This window comes from Tarenaya hassleriana, unplaced genomic scaffold, assembly GCF_000463585.1.
Source record: "Tarenaya hassleriana unplaced genomic scaffold, ASM46358v1 Cleome3, whole genome shotgun sequence".
Lineage (NCBI taxonomy): Eukaryota > Viridiplantae > Streptophyta > Magnoliopsida > Brassicales > Cleomaceae > Tarenaya > Tarenaya hassleriana.
This window is the reverse complement of record NW_010966177.1, coordinates 4,913,576-4,929,198: the sequence shown is the minus strand read 5'-3', so window position 1 is coordinate 4,929,198 and position 15,623 is coordinate 4,913,576. Positions and strand designations below refer to the sequence as shown.

Below are 15,623 nucleotides of genomic sequence, written 5' to 3'. Positions count from 1 at the left end.
AAGTTTACCGAGTCTTTGACCCGACTACATCTCCCAGAGAACAGAAGAAGCACATGTGAATATGCATCCCCACATTTGATTTTGAACCCAGGGTGAGAGCATGTTTTGTATGTTCTCTCACCACTATACCACCCAAGATCGAGTATACCACCCAAGATCGAGTAGTTTCACCTGGTTTTTGTACATGCCTATACATTTGACGATACATGAGACACATATATTTACAACGTTTCGTTTTTTGGTAGATTTTCAGGGATATATCAGATACGTCATATATACGCGTCACACTAATATTTATTTATTATCGGTTTCACGATAATAATCGGCTAGGATATTTATTATTATATTTTAAATAATATCTGAATAAATATTTATTATTTATAAATAAAAACGAATAACCATATTATTCGATAATATTTATTACAAATATATATATATATATCCGATTTCTTTTATACAAAATGTAAAAGTTCGATAGGAGTCGAAAAAATTCAGTGGTTGTTTTGAAATTTATCCTTTATTAATTTTAGTGGTCTTACGAAAAGATTTACAATATCATTTATCATTGTTGTTTCTTTTCACAACCACTCTTACAATTTCTTATTACCAAACATAACACAAATCAAATATAAATTTATCTTCTTTTTTTTTTTGTTTCTTTTGCCCGAAAGATAAGACAATTGAACCACCAAATCTTCATATCAATCAGCAAAAGAAAAAAAGATGATTGAAATATAAATTTCTCCGGAAAAAAAAAATACCAAAGTGAAAATCATAAGGAAAATTATATATATAGTATAAAGGATTCCGTCATTACGATGACGTTTCGAGTCCCCTGTTGACGTCCAAGGTACATTGAAACGGCACCGTTTTCAGGTCATCCCTTTCAGAAGGCGGTATAAAGAACACAGCCTCACCGTCCACCGAGATCAGCACCACCACCAACCACCAAGCTCCGTTGCGCATATTTACACAAATGCCACCGCTTCTTCCCATTCCTCGTGCTCCTCCGCCGTATCCTCTGCGTCACTGATCTTCAACCTTCTCCGGAGAGAATTTCAGCATCTGCAGGAACATGGCGAAGAATATGACGCAGAAGATCTCGGTGTTGTTATCCAAGCTTGGAGACAGAGACACTTTCGCAATGGCGGCTAAGGAACTCGAGTCCATTGCCAGAGGTATTGATCCCGCTGCCGGAAATCTCCAGCCGTTTATCTCCGTTATCCCCTCCGCCGACGCCGGATATAAACTGGCGGTGAGGAAGCATTGTGTCCACTTGCTGGCGGTTATGTCTCTCTCTCTGCCTCCGAACTCTCTCTCTCCTTTTCTGTCTAAGATTCTCACGCGCCTAACGCGCCGCCTCCGTGATCCGGACTCTTCCATCCGTTCCACATGCGTCGCGGCCGTGTCGGCGCTCTCTTCCCGGACGACAAAGCCGCCGTTTGATTCGGCGTTCCTGAAGCCATTGTCTGATGCGCTCTTCACTGAGCAGGAGACCAATGCGCAGACCGGAGCGGCGCTGTGCCTCGCGGCGGCGATCGACGCGGCACCCGATCCGGATCCGGATCGGCTCGGGCGGGTACTTCTACCGAGATTGGAGAAGCTGGTGAAATGCGACGCGTTCAAGGCGAAAGCCGCGGGTCTGGTGGTGATTGGAAGCGTGATCAGCTCCGGTGGTATCGCTGGATCCGCCGTGGGCTTCGGCGGATTAAAGGGTCTGGTGGACTGCTTGTTAAGTTTCTTGGGCAGTGAAGATTGGGCGGGGAGAAAGGCTGCTGCTGAAGCCTTGGGGAGATTGGCAGCTATGGAGAGAGATAACCTAGCCGAGTTCAAGACTAGATGTTTGAAGATCTTCGAAAGCAGAAAATACGACAAGGTTTTCCAGAACTTGATTCCATCATGTATATATACGTTTCGATAAATCACGATCCAATGTTGGAATTAATTTGTTTTGCCTGTGTGTAGGTGAAAGCAGTAAGAGAAGTGATGAATCAGATGATCGAGGCTTGGAAACAAGTGCCTGATATATCCGACGAGATTTCTCCGCCCAGATCAAATGCTTCTTCCAAAGGTATTTTCACTCGCCCACTTCTGCACTGTTCTTTACGTTTGCACGAGTCTGTGTATACATGCTTCTTGCTTGTGACTTGTTTCTTGTTCTGGTGTTAAGCTACTGAATAGCGTACTTTTAGATCTTACCCTAATCAAGACAGACAGTCAATAGTGTCTCAGATGTAGGAAACTTGGAAAATCAGGTTGATTGGACGAGCTCAGTTGATTTCAAAGGAGTCTGCTTTTGACAAGTTTGGTGTTAAGACAACGATGTTTATGTTTGTTCCTCTTTTCCGAATGTGGCCAATGGAGCAGATGATGCAAGTGATGGGCGTTACCCTTCTGGATCTAAAGTTGCTTCAACCCCCGGTATCGAATTTTCCAAAAGGGGAAGAACCCTCCTAGCGAGAAGATCAACTCCACCTGAGAGTTCGATAGCCACCACAGCCAGGCAAAGGACTAACATAAAAAGCAGCGAGAAGAAAACCGGTCTTGTGTCGCATATTAAACCAAACACAAGGAGAAGGTTGGACTGGAAATCTGGAGCTAGTGTTTCTACCGCTGTAACCGTTGATGAAGAGCGCCAACAAGATGAAAACGTGAAGGAATCAGGTCAAACCCATCACGAGAAGGTGCAGAGGTCAGGTGGCACCAGGTCTCTATCGTACCCTCCACCATCCGGTGAGAGCTCTAGATATGCTGCTGCAACAGGACATGTAATGTCTGAAAATCAGAATATTAAGTTCAAGGGCTTTGAAGATTTGGCTTTGATCCGTAATCAGCTGGTTCAGATTGAACAGCAGCAATCCAGTCTAATGGATGTCCTGCAGGTTTGTAACTAAAGCTCGAGAAAGAGACTAAAAGTTTTCTCGGTTCCTGATCATGTCAAAAGGGCATACCTCATAATTGTTTCCTATTATCATATAGAGATTCGTCGGCAGCTCAGAGAAGGGCATGTGTGCTCTGGAAACACGTGTTCATGGCCTCGAACTAGCGTTGGATGAGATCTCGTACGACTTGGCGGTATTGAATGGGAGGATGACTACTGGTTCGGACAGAAGCAATTGTTGTCTGCTTCCTGGGGCAGGATTCATTAGACCCAAATTCTGGAGAAAACCCGAGCCTCGGTATCCAGCATCGAGGTTGTCCAATTATGCAGGTACTCCATCCGTGTACAGGAGTGGAAATGCACAGACTGTTGGATTTCAGGGCTCGAGAATGCGGCTCAATGGTACTGCTAGATTTATTGTCAACCCGCTGGCTGAGATTCCATCCGATTCTTTCGCGACTGTGGAACCTACAGGTATTTTGTTTTTTTTTACTTTACATCGGATCTGAGATCATAGGATAGTTCTTGTGATTTGATCAGCCTCGTCGACGAGATCTCTTTCCCGTTTGCAGGCATGCTTCGCAACTGAGGAAGAAAGCCTTCCCGTTTCAAAGAGTCTCAGACGAAAGCCAATGCTGGAACTAAGTTATATAAACACCATTTTTCGATCTCGAGCTGCTAATCTCTATCATTTGGGATATTCCTTCAACCAAACAACATCAACATCGTCTTAATCCCAAGTTATTCTTTCAACCAAACACTTAGAAAAAAATTTCTAGCAAAAACCAAAAGGGTCGAGAGAGAGGATCAAACACACACACAGTTGTGTATATATATGTTTTTTTTTGTTTAGTTATTGCGATGAGATGGTTCTTCTTCATGTTTGTAATTCCGATGGGATTACTGAGATTATGTTTTTTTCCCCTAAAGTTGGGTGCTGAGAATTTATAAGACTCCGATTACCAACATAACAACATATTCACGATGGTCTAAGGACTTGGACGGTTAATTAATTAATACGACACTGAAAGAGTAACTCACTCATCACATTGTTTTGTCGGCTCGGGGAAGATGCGACAAAAAAGGTCGAAAGCGTTACACGCGCGGAACACATAGAGTTGTATTATAGAGTAGAGTGTACAGAACAAGGACCATGTCTCTCCATTTGCTTTGCTTCGCTTTTATCATCACTGATTGAATCATTGTGCGGTTGCCAACTGTTTTTGTAATTTAAGAAATCAATTAATATCTCTTTTCCCCCCCTTGATTATTCCATAATTGCTGCTGGTCACAATCACATGGCCTCATTTATTTCGGATATATATATATATATATGTATCTATTTCTGCTTGACGACCAATAATATAAGCATGACTAAAATAGTTTAAACCATATATAGGAACTGTAGAAAAACCGTTACTTTTGCCACCAATGTCCGTCCACGAGATTTAGTTAATTCGGGTTTTAATGGCATGAAATCTCCAACTCCGTGCACATATATATACCATTAATGAAGCGTACAAATTGCAAGGCAACATTGCCAAAGCACCAAAAAAGGCTCTTTTGATGAAGCAGTTAACAAAATAAATACCAAGAGATTTATTTGAAGTTCCTTCCTTTAACAAAATTTCATGTTATCTTTAATTGGCTGATTTGCTCCCAGGCGAAGAAAGAACAGAGTTTGTATTTGGGCTAACACAGAAACGGCGTACACGAAAACTCACACACGCATCATTCCGGTTGCTCTTGAGTTTGCTCCTTTTCCAGCTTCTGCATGCATGTGAACAAAACAAATTCTCCATAAGAAATGGATATATGTGAAATCCGATTGTACAGCATTACATTACGCAACACTGAGAGTAAACCACTGATTGTTCATCTCATCAACAATATCGCCTCAATCCCAAGTTTATTTGGGATTCTCCACACGGGTTCTTCGTTTCCATTCATTTTCGAAATTCGCAACAACATCAAGTCATTGAAGTAATAAAGGTAACACTTTGCATCTATTGGGGCTTAAACATGCAAGTTTCCCAACGAGATCCTGAGTATTACTAGAAATGGTTGAACCAGAGATAGAATATCAGCAAGCTGATCCACAAAAATTGCAGCTCCTAACTAGATGGAACTCGGACCAGATCAGCAGTTTGTACTTAATATTTCATACATCGCATAATGAATTATTATCTTAATCTTGAAAGCCACTGACTCTATATCTGACAAAACATGAACTGTACATAAAGATAAAAACTAGTAAAGAGTCTAATAAGCTACAATAAGGGAGAAACAGCATTTTGGACCATTGACCTCTAAAGATATAGAAACACCCTTTCGGAGAGCATGACTCAAACTAGACATTGCATTCTCTGATCAATAACCCAATCTCCTCCAGAAACCCTGAGAAATCTGAAACCCCCAAATGCTCATTACCCGACCGAACAAAGAACCCAGAACTGATTGGTCCAAAATTCCTCAGACCAACAAATGTATGCCCTATATTCAGACCTGGGTTACCAAAGCAAGCAAGTAGGCAACAGTCAAGTAGTTTATAAATTCTTTCGGACCACAAAAATAAAGACATCACGACAGAGAAGGTTTTCTCAACCAGCCGATCAGAATCGACGGATAACCTAACACGAACACATGAATCGGCCACAAAATTAAACCGAAGCACGATCGACGTTCGGACGAGGAAGAATCAATCGAGATCGAGAGAAATCAGCAAACTCGAATCGAGGGAACAGCCAAATAGGCATCCATAGACGAAACACAGAGAGAGAGAGAGACGTACAGCTTGAGCGGAGTGCCATGAGAGGCCACGATAGACGTTGACGGAGAAAGTGGCAGTGAGATAGATGGTAGCGAGCCCTAGCCCCGCCGTAAACCCCTTGAACACCCAATCCCCTGCTTTGCCTGCTATCCCCATCTCTCTCTCTCTCTCGGTGGAAGCGGAATTTTCAATTTTGTGAGAAAGAAAGAACACGGGAGATTTTATTTAATTTTTTTCGTTTTTCCATTAAAAAAAAAAAAAATGGGGAAAAGGGCTAGCTTTTGAAGCCCATTATAGTATTACCCAGGCCCATTAGAGTTCATAAAAATGCCCACCTCGTTTTATAAAGAAAGATACAAACGAAAATCACAAAAATAAAAAAGAAAAAAAAAACTGCCAAACTCAAAATGGCTCTCCATCCAAAACCCTCTGGTTCTCTCACCCACTTTAAAAACGCCAACAAATGAAATGAGCATTACACACAAACTGCTACATGTTTATTGTCATATCAAAAGGGCCACTTAAAAAATTGGCCCCCCTCCCTCCCCCGCATCCCCAAACACGTGTTTTGATGTATGAGCGCTATGAAACAGGAACCATCACATTGAGCTGGAGTGGCTTCAAAGCCGCCTGAACAATCTCCTGTACGGTCCTGTTCCGCCGGCACACGTCAGAGATCTCTTCTACGTGTCCCATCAGTGTATTCACCTCCGCCCCATAAGCTACATCCGACAATGCCTTCAAGAACTTCGTCCTCTCCGCCTCTGTCACTGCTGTCTCAGGGATCAGGCATATGCTTTCCTTTGCCCATCCCACCGCCTGCTGCCCGTATGTTCGTGTCAGAGCTAGCAGCGTGTACGTTACCTATATATACATAATCAGAGACATACATTCGTGTATATATAATGTTGGAAATACTAGAGGAGAATTGACATTCTAGTGTTTTAACAAGGAAACTGGGTTACTGTTTCTAGCCGAGAACTGGGGAGTGCTCCTGTTAGTGATGCAATCAAGATTCGGGAGATTGTAGCGCCTCGGGGAATAATGACACCGTCCCTTATTCGGATGAACTGTTCTTCCTTGACAGATTTCCCCAGATCAAATATATCCGATAAAAAGGTCAATATGGAGTGGCATGCTTCTCTGAAAAAACAAAAGGCGGGTTTAAAGCACATCAGCTTCTGTCTATCAGCTATCGAGGGGAACAACACAGAAAAACAAGAATAAACAAGTTCAACCAATCGAATTAACAGAGAGAGAGAGAGAGAGAGAGAGAGAGAGAGAGAGAGAGAGAGAGAGAGAGAGAGAGAGAGAGAGAGAGACACCTGTGCTGCACTGTGATGCCAACCATAGAGCAATCCACAAGTGATGGAAATATAGCTGAAGGAATAAACAAATGTGGGCAGTAACGAATACACCTTGACGCCAACAAAAAGCAGTCATCGGCTATATCTGGTCTAGCAGTGAAATCCTGGAAAGAATATATATGATGGATACCAAGTCACCAAGGATAAATTATATACATGAGAAAACCAGAAGAAGATGCTGCTAAATGAAATCAACCTTGATACTCGTCAGAAGACATGTCGTATGTGCAAAAAGGGTTTCGATCAAGCTCTTTAGGTAGTCCGCACAAGATGGGTCTGAACCAAAAATCTGAATGCCCAAGAAGATCGCATGCCCTAAATTTTTATGTCATAGAAGCATCTGGTTGATTGAAAAGAAAAGAAATGTTACCTTTATAACTTCACTAGATAGGTAAAGGAAGCATGGTTGATGATGCTGTTGATACAGGAACTGAACTTTTGCAAGCATTTCCCCAATCGTATTAATTATGTATCTTCCAGAAGTACGTACCTGCAAAAAATAGTCTCGTTCATTACATGCTTAAAGTTCATTTATCAATTATTCTCAACATATTCGTAGCAGAACAATTTCATCTCTTCTCGCCACTAAGTCTACAGTAACTGGTGAAATCAAAAGATAAACTGGTCATTACCAGACAACAGTGAACGCAATGTCTAGGAAGCACAGCCAATGAAAATACATAACATAAGAAAGGAAGCTCACAGCATATTTGCATGCCCTGCATAGAGATTCCATTGTTCTCACGTCCCAAGGACGACTGCCATGGGGGAAAAAAGAGAGTGGTAACATAAAAATGGCAGAAGTTTGAAGAACATTATCCAACTGACATGTCTAGAGATGCTTACACGTCAAATATAACTCTGAAGATAGGCCAATGCTTATTGATCTCAGCAGCCACGGCTTCTGAGTGATTTACGTACCTAAATTGGTCGCATTTGCAAGTGAGATCAAGTTCAACTGTGCAAGACATGCAGAAAACATGGTATTCTTGAGACATTAACCAAACCTGAAGAGGTAGGCAAACCGATCAATATGAACAGTTAATTCACGAGCATGTTTCTTGTCCAAACCTTCTTCAGCCACTTCCTGGTTTACAAAATTTACAAATGCCATTTCTATAAGTAGAAATTTCATCATACAAACAGTAAACACACGATTTGTCAAGGTGGCTAACCTTTAGAGGAGATGCAACCAAAAAGCATAGTTTCTCCAGAGCATTCTTGGCCTGATCTGAAGGAAGTTCGGTAACAACCATACTGCAAAATTGAAAATCAGAGATATCAACGACACATGAAATGGATAGGAAATTTCATCTCTCCATCAATGGACTCAAAGAGAGCACAAAATGCTATACCTAAGGGCTTCAACAAGATGTAATGAATCTTCAGCAGAAACCTTATAACCACCTCCCCCATTTATCGCCATACAGTAGATATCGAATAAACCATCAAAATATCCACAGAGATTTCTTCGGCAATCTGCAGTATGTGTACAATTAGTAATACAGAGGCCAGATAAGTACCGAAAGGAACAATTTCGTGAAATCCAAGGAAGAAAAAAGGAAAACACAAAATACAAAAGAAAAAATAAAAATGAACCAGATTTCTTTGTACGAGAGAGCACTGCTCTCATAATACTGTCAATGATAACGCTAAAAATCGAAAAGAAGGCAAGATGGCCAGGTTTGGAAGGGCAAATACAATACCATCACATATATGCCTAAAAGCCAGAGCTGCAGCTGCTGCACAGTCTTCGGAGGTGCCCAGCCCACTCAAAAGAATTCTTATAACTGATGGCAATATAGACTGACTAGCTGGTGCTGCGTTAAGCCATTTTGAATATGCCCCGACAAGCAAGCATGCTGAAATCACACATGGAATCAGATTTTTGATTATTCAACGCTTCAGATACAATATAGCCATTGATTCAGGGAAGATGAAAAAATCACTAGGAGAATTCCGCAGATCAGAAACCAGTGAGATTGCACCAAGCAGCCCACCTAACTTATCTCCAACACCATATATGTTATAAAGAAAACCTGATTACCTGACTGAAGCAACTGAGCCTGCTGAGGAAGATTTTGAAGCAAGGACATCACCTGCAAGCAGAAGATAAGTGGGAAATAAATTTATTAGTATCGATAACTAATACATATGAACATTCACAAAAGGGAAAAAAGGAAGCAACATAAGTACTTGATAGAAGCCATACAAGCCTTTTAATTACAACAAAAACCTGCCAGCAACAGCATGGTATAGCCATGCGCAAATGGGGGAACTGTCAAGAACACAAACCTGGGGCATCACTTCAGCTTCAACAACTGATACATAATTTGATATTGCCCATATACAGAACAAAATAGCTTCTGCTGGACGCCATTCTCTAAACTCATTTCCTGACTGAGCATTGGCCTTGAAAAATAATAAATATAAGTATCAAAATGTGATGTTCAAAACCCAAATGATCTCAGGGATTTCTGTATCTGTAATTATATTAATTAAAATATTGGAAGTTGCAGCAACCTTGCTTCAATACCTCCAATTTTCTTTGACAAAAAAGAATTAGAGCACACACCTCAAGAAGCTTCATAAATAAAATCTTAAGGGTTGTATCACCTCCTAATATCGATGCTGCATCTATTAAGACATCTGCAACAGCTGGCAACATCACAAAGTCTATCAGTACAATTGATGAACTGAAGCCAAGTCTCGACAAAAGGAAGCAATTGCATTCTCTGAGGTGGTCAAACACACCAGAAAGCTAATTGAAAAAAGGAAACAAGTAAAACATGATTAAGATGTACTGTCATAGCTTATCAGAGCTATTTTGAAGAAGTCAAAGGAAGTAAAAGGAATCACACCCTGCAAAACGAAGAGACTAAACAAAATAATCTCAGAAGAATAGTGGTCTATCTGCTATGGGAATCAAGTTTCAAGGAAGAACACAGAGGGACCTAACCAGCAATAAACAATCAACTGTCTTACTTTAATCATCTATCCTCCAGAGCCAACAGTTAAATCAGGCTGTGGTGCAAACTTGATATTTATGAAATGTACTCTAATGCAAACTCTGATACCCATATTCACTACCTATTTGCTTACTACAGAAGAACTACTGAAAACTCTTTCCAACATCTGATGGCATATAAATGGTGGAAGACCTATGCCCAGACAAATTTATATTGTCAAAATTCTTATCTTCTCTACTTCATGAGTATTAACTCTTGAACCTTTCTACGATCTATGCCAAATCCAAATCAATTGTCCAGAATACTTTTATTACTTTATTTTGTAAGAGTAATGCAAAGTGTTATTTCAATGTCACATTGATCAAAACAGAAAAGGCTGAAGACAGTTTAGAGGACTGGGTACTGTTATCTTTAAACACCCCCTTGTCTCTGAAGATTAAGAGAATGATGAAGAAAAGCCAATAAGATTACCATATCTAGTCTGCTTGAATTCTTTAAGGTCCTCGTATGAAAGACCTTGATAATCTTGAGGATATTGAACCCTGAAGCTAACCTGTGAAGGACAACCAACTTGGTCTAGAAGCTTAAACTCACAAAAGAAACACGAACTCCGTAATGCACTAATGCGTGCACTGAACAAGAATAATTCAACTAATTTTTTTACATTCCTCCAAAAGGTGGTCTCTCAATGAAATTTTAGCAAACTGACATATCATAGTAAAAAAGCAGTATTATCATATTCAAAAGATAGCAGTAATCTACTTGTACACATAAAGAATTGACTCATGTGAAGTTTAAGCAATTCCTTAGAGAAAGGCTAAGCCTTTATTAGGAACAGGTGGCAGTATTCTTTTTGAGGTAAAGAGAGTGGATAACAAAAATGAACTTGGGAACTATATCAGACAAACTCACCAAGGATACAAGTGACTCATAGGCTGGCCTGAAGATATGCAGCCTACGGTTTCTCTCAGCTTCAATGGATGCCTCACTCCCCAAAGAAATATAAGAGTCCCTGGCAAATTAAATCTTACATGCTCAGATTACGACACTAGGAACAACTAGCAAACATAGGCAAGGCAGAAGTTACCTCTTTGTCAAAGTAAGCTGAAGGCTGTGCCAAAAGTTGAAGGTCATTGAAGCTATATCATATTCTGGGTGTGCAGTGACCTCCAGTAGGGCTTGGATAATAACCATTGATTCATCTGAACCTGGAGTGAAGAATAGTATCCACCTTAGAATTCATTTTATAGTCCCTAGAAATGCACTAAGACACCATCCCCACGAGGCAACTAAGGATCTCTGTAGTACTAAAAAGCAACCAAGGGAATAAAAAGTAAAAATGGAGCGTCATGGAATACTAAAAGGAAGGTTATATACCAGTAGCAATCAGTTCAACATAGGAATCACCTATGTCAGCAAACAATCGAGCAATGGCTTTGACATCCTCTTCATCCTGAAAGTGAAACGACTAAGAGCTAAAAGAGCAAATACATGAGATTGAAATATTTTTTTTTCCCATCATGATTGAAGAACTTATAAGGGGCTCCTTTGCACATGCCAGAAAATGGACCAGCCTTTGCCAACGTACCTAAGCACACTATCGTACCTCACCAAGCCTCAAACAGTAAACAAAAAATATGTGCAACAGTATTTATGCTTCAAACTAGACTATGCCATCTATTTCTCTAAAAATAAAAATTAAGGATCACATTCAGTACCTTTGAAGAATCTAACAGATGTGCCTTTAGACTCAAAACATGAGGCACAATCACTTGGATCAAGGGTGTTTGTGCAGAAATGCCACCAGAGTTCGGTGATGCCGTGTGATGTATCAATTCAGAGATGACTACAAAAATGAAAGAGGAAAATTTTAGTTTACTGACAAAAGTTCTAATACTGTATTCTATAAAAGGAGCCTTGACTTGAACTCATACAAAAAGGAAAGAAAAGAAAAACACCCAGGTGCCTTTAATCATTTCTTTGATTAAGAATCAAACCAACAAATCTGATCCTTTTAAACAAAGAAATAGTCTAAAACTATATGGCTGCAAATATATGAACAAGACTCTGTCACGAGCATACCATTCACAGATGCCTCTGAAAGTGGATCACAGTTCAAACTTGAGAGAGCTGCATGCACCAATGGATGACAGGCAAGCATGGCTCCAGGAATCCTTACAAAATGACAACATAATACCACTGCAGTTTAGCTAGTCTCATGATCAACAAATTGTATACCATTGTATATAGAGCAGACAACCAAATTCCAGTAAGTACAACTACTGATGTCAAAAGATGGTTCTCCAGGTCATAGAAACCTCATTTTGAAAAATTAAAAAGCGAAATATATACTTTTCTGCTAATAACAGGCAACAAAAATGCAACTAAATTAAGGACGTACAATAATTCTAGATACGTGCCGTCAAACTATATTTCTATGACAATAATAGTATAGTGAAATTGGTTTATTTTCAGCCTGATGATTTTTTTGAATATGTTATGAATGAGAGGTTTGATTGTAGATTTTTTAAAAAAAGAAGAGAGATGTGGACGAAGTAGAAACCACCATACCCATGACTAAGTCGAAGCCAAGAAGCAAACGCTTCAAGAACCTGGAAACTCAAAATCACGGCAGAAAACAGTCCAAAATTAAATAGAAATGTTGCAAAACCAAAAACACTCGGGCAGAGCATGAAACCTCTATATAATCTGTGCATTCAGAGATAGGGGAAACTTATTCCAAAAATTAGAGAAAACAATAGCATAAACTTCAACAATTTGAAGGAGAATTCAGATTAAACATTAGAAAACAAAAAATATCCCCCATCCCCTGAACCCTAGAGAATATAGATAAGCTCCAACCTGTTCCTTAAGTTCGGTTATATTTAAGCATGCTGCCAATATACTTAGTGCGACCTCCATTTGAGAAGTGAGCTCTTTCTCAAATTGACGACGCCGATCAGGACGAGCTGCTATTTTGTAGTTAAACGCCTCCTGATCATAGCAGAAAAAAAAAAATCTGACGACTAACTTCATCGCTAAATCATAATTCAAGCATGTAACATGTCGTCTACAGCCAATGGCATGAAAACATGTTCCCTAAAGATATATAAACTAACCAAAAAGCGAAGTAGAAAATAAAAACTTATTACAAACATTTTGTTTAGTCAACAAATGATTTTTCATGTTTTTTGCAAGTAACACCATGCAGAAAAGCTTTCTTAAGTGTTACAAGCTCTCATTGAATGGTAACTACAAATTAACATTACAGTTTTAAAAGTGACAATAGACACGCACCTGCATGGGCAAGAATATCCGGAACTCTAACAGTAAAGGAAAAAATGCATATTAAATAAGGCCGTCAACTAAGGTAGGTCTAGCTCAATCTTAGGTCAACAATGCCAGAATAACTCAGAGAGGGGACTAAACAAATCAAGTCAGACCAAAATTAGCCTTTACATAAATGATTTCACTTCTAAACACCACTACATATTACTATACCTCAGGTAAAACAGTCAATAGTTCCAAGAAACCAGGTACATATTCGGGATGCATATTCATCTCCTCCCTTAGCCAGCTAACTATACCACCATCTCCCCAATCTCCAGCAGGAACGTGCACGGCCAAGGCTGCAACTGCAATACTAATCTACAACGCAAAATAGTTGACAAAGAAGACGAAGTACATGACTTTTTATATAAATAAGCAATAGCCTATATTCGCACGATGGGAAAGTTTTTCTGAAACTTACCTGGGTCCGAACTTTTGGAGGGCCTTTGTGAAACCTTTTCAACAATGTCTGCATTTAAGACAATAATGAAATAAAATTTCAGTGGGAAAACTAAGAAAGTATTTGAGCACAGCCTCTATTATTCAGGTAGGATATTTTGATGAGGTATTTAAGACAGTTCCAGTGAAAAACAAAACACTGTATAATCTAAGTGCTGCTATATACTTTTCATGTGGACACTAACTGCACTCGAGTACCCACCACATTTGACCCACAAGCCCCAAACTTAAAACTTAAAATTTTGAATAGATAGATCAGATTGCAAATAGAATCTTCTGGGATATTCAATAAATAATCATGTAAAAAAGACTAATCTAAATTTAAACGTCCTAAACCACAGCCAGCTGTAAAACTTATCTAAATTCCGATCTACTACAAGAACAACCAGATATAGGCCATTAAGATAGATCCAAACTATTGCTCTTTGGGGAAAGCCGAAACCTCAGATATGCAGTGTAGTCGGAGTCAATTCAATACACATAAACATGCAGCACTATCTAATGGCTCACAGAGAGTTTGAATATTAACTTACAGTTAAGGAATCCCGCAGCTTTTGAAAAGCCCCTGGTGGCAGTTCTTCAAAATCTCTTTGAACCTTTGAATTGGATAAAACATCATATAAGACAAGTATTAGACTATTAAGCAACTTAAGTCAGTAGCTCGCAGTTCTCTGGAACAGAACAAATCCACAGGAATAATACAACAATTTACAGAAAAGTCTAATTTATATTACCTTGCTTCTAAGCGTCTGAGAACAAAATATCAGAGTCTCCAAATTGCTGGAAGAATCATGAAGTAAATTATCCGCAACCTATAGAACATTCAAAAGATGAACAATACTTTAAAAACATCACAGCCACCGAAACATAAAAAAAGCTGAGGAAGCGAAAATTCCGATCCTTGAAATCAAGAAGCATATTTCGATCAAGAAAAACATTTAGCCACTAAAAGAACATAAGAAAACCAAGAAAATCAAATTCTTCAACACTGAAAAATCTACTTAAAAGCTCTAAGCCTACTTCTCCATGCTAAATAATAAAGAGTGATGATTGAATCTGAAGTCTATCTGTACAAATTCAAAATCACATCACTCGTATTGAAAACCCAGTTCTCGTCTCCTCACATTCATCATTTTCAATACGGAAGAAATACAAACTTTAAGTTAACTAAAAGCAAAACTACTGAACAAGAAACTAAAGTCGAATACAGTAAATCCATGTTTTTCTATTATAAAACAAGCAAGAGAACCTAAGGAAATGAGGATTCCAAAGCTGTAAGAGCACCGGAGAGAGTTAGCCGCGAGAGAGAGAGAGAGAGAAGAGAGAGAGAGGGACAGAGAGACTCGCCTGCCAGGCATCGAGAGTTCCCTGGAAGTTCTGGAGCCAACGATCAGCTTGAACACGCACTGTATCGTCCGGGTGATGATACAACGCATTTAGGGCTTCTTTGACCGCATTCTGGTGCTCCATCGCCAACCTTTACGGTGACTCAACACTCTCCTGCCGGAGAAGAAGAAATCGCCAAGCTGAAATCTGGGTTTTCCTCGAATCGAATTCGAAAACTCCGAAAACGAGAATCAGATTTCGCCGAAAACAAAAATTTCGAGCCTTTTTTTTCAACACTAGATAAAAGGGTTTTTTTTTTTGGCGCCCCCACCCTTTCTCCGTCAGAGTGAGAGAGATCGAAATTTCGGGATTTTGATCAGAGAAGACGATGAAAGAGACAAAGCCTCGGCCGTCAGATCTAAATACTGTTTGACATTAAGTCAATACTGAGTTCAAATAGAAGGGGAATATTAGTGTGTATGCGAGAATTCGGTAGGACCTCCTACGATGCCACGTGGAAC

At 39.7% G+C, this 15,623-nt stretch overlaps 2 protein-coding genes across 2 annotated transcripts; one reads left to right on the top strand and one right to left on the bottom strand.

The window, feature by feature from the left end:
* The first annotated feature begins 849 nt into the window (after positions 1 to 849).
* LOC104819432 (microtubule-associated protein TORTIFOLIA1-like) lies at positions 850 to 3,825 on the top strand. The gene is made up of 5 exons (XM_010549499.1): positions 850 to 1,876; positions 1,966 to 2,071; positions 2,368 to 2,882; positions 2,980 to 3,355; positions 3,454 to 3,825. Exons 1-5 carry the CDS (start codon positions 1,076 to 1,078, stop codon positions 3,468 to 3,470), a joined length of 1,815 nt encoding a protein of 604 aa, XP_010547801.1. The 5' UTR covers positions 850 to 1,075; the 3' UTR covers positions 3,471 to 3,825.
* Positions 3,826 to 5,913: 2,088 nt separating this feature from the next.
* LOC104819430 (transportin MOS14) lies at positions 5,914 to 15,494 on the bottom strand. Its single transcript, XM_010549498.2, has 27 exons — positions 15,124 to 15,494; positions 14,511 to 14,588; positions 14,310 to 14,372; positions 13,739 to 13,786; positions 13,489 to 13,635; positions 12,850 to 12,981; positions 12,559 to 12,599; positions 12,070 to 12,161; positions 11,706 to 11,833; positions 11,365 to 11,440; positions 11,075 to 11,195; positions 10,900 to 10,999; positions 10,459 to 10,540; positions 9,594 to 9,676; positions 9,314 to 9,430; positions 9,066 to 9,117; positions 8,725 to 8,880; positions 8,374 to 8,497; positions 8,194 to 8,275; positions 8,026 to 8,105; positions 7,865 to 7,939; positions 7,722 to 7,776; positions 7,389 to 7,508; positions 7,215 to 7,307; positions 6,977 to 7,122; positions 6,617 to 6,794; positions 5,914 to 6,515 (listed from the first exon to the last, which is right to left on the bottom strand). The coding sequence occupies exons 1-27, from the start codon at positions 15,244 to 15,246 to the stop codon at positions 6,234 to 6,236; spliced, it is 2,874 nt and encodes a 957-aa protein (XP_010547800.1). The 5' UTR covers positions 15,247 to 15,494; the 3' UTR covers positions 5,914 to 6,233.
* Between the last annotated feature and the right edge of the window lie 129 nt (positions 15,495 to 15,623).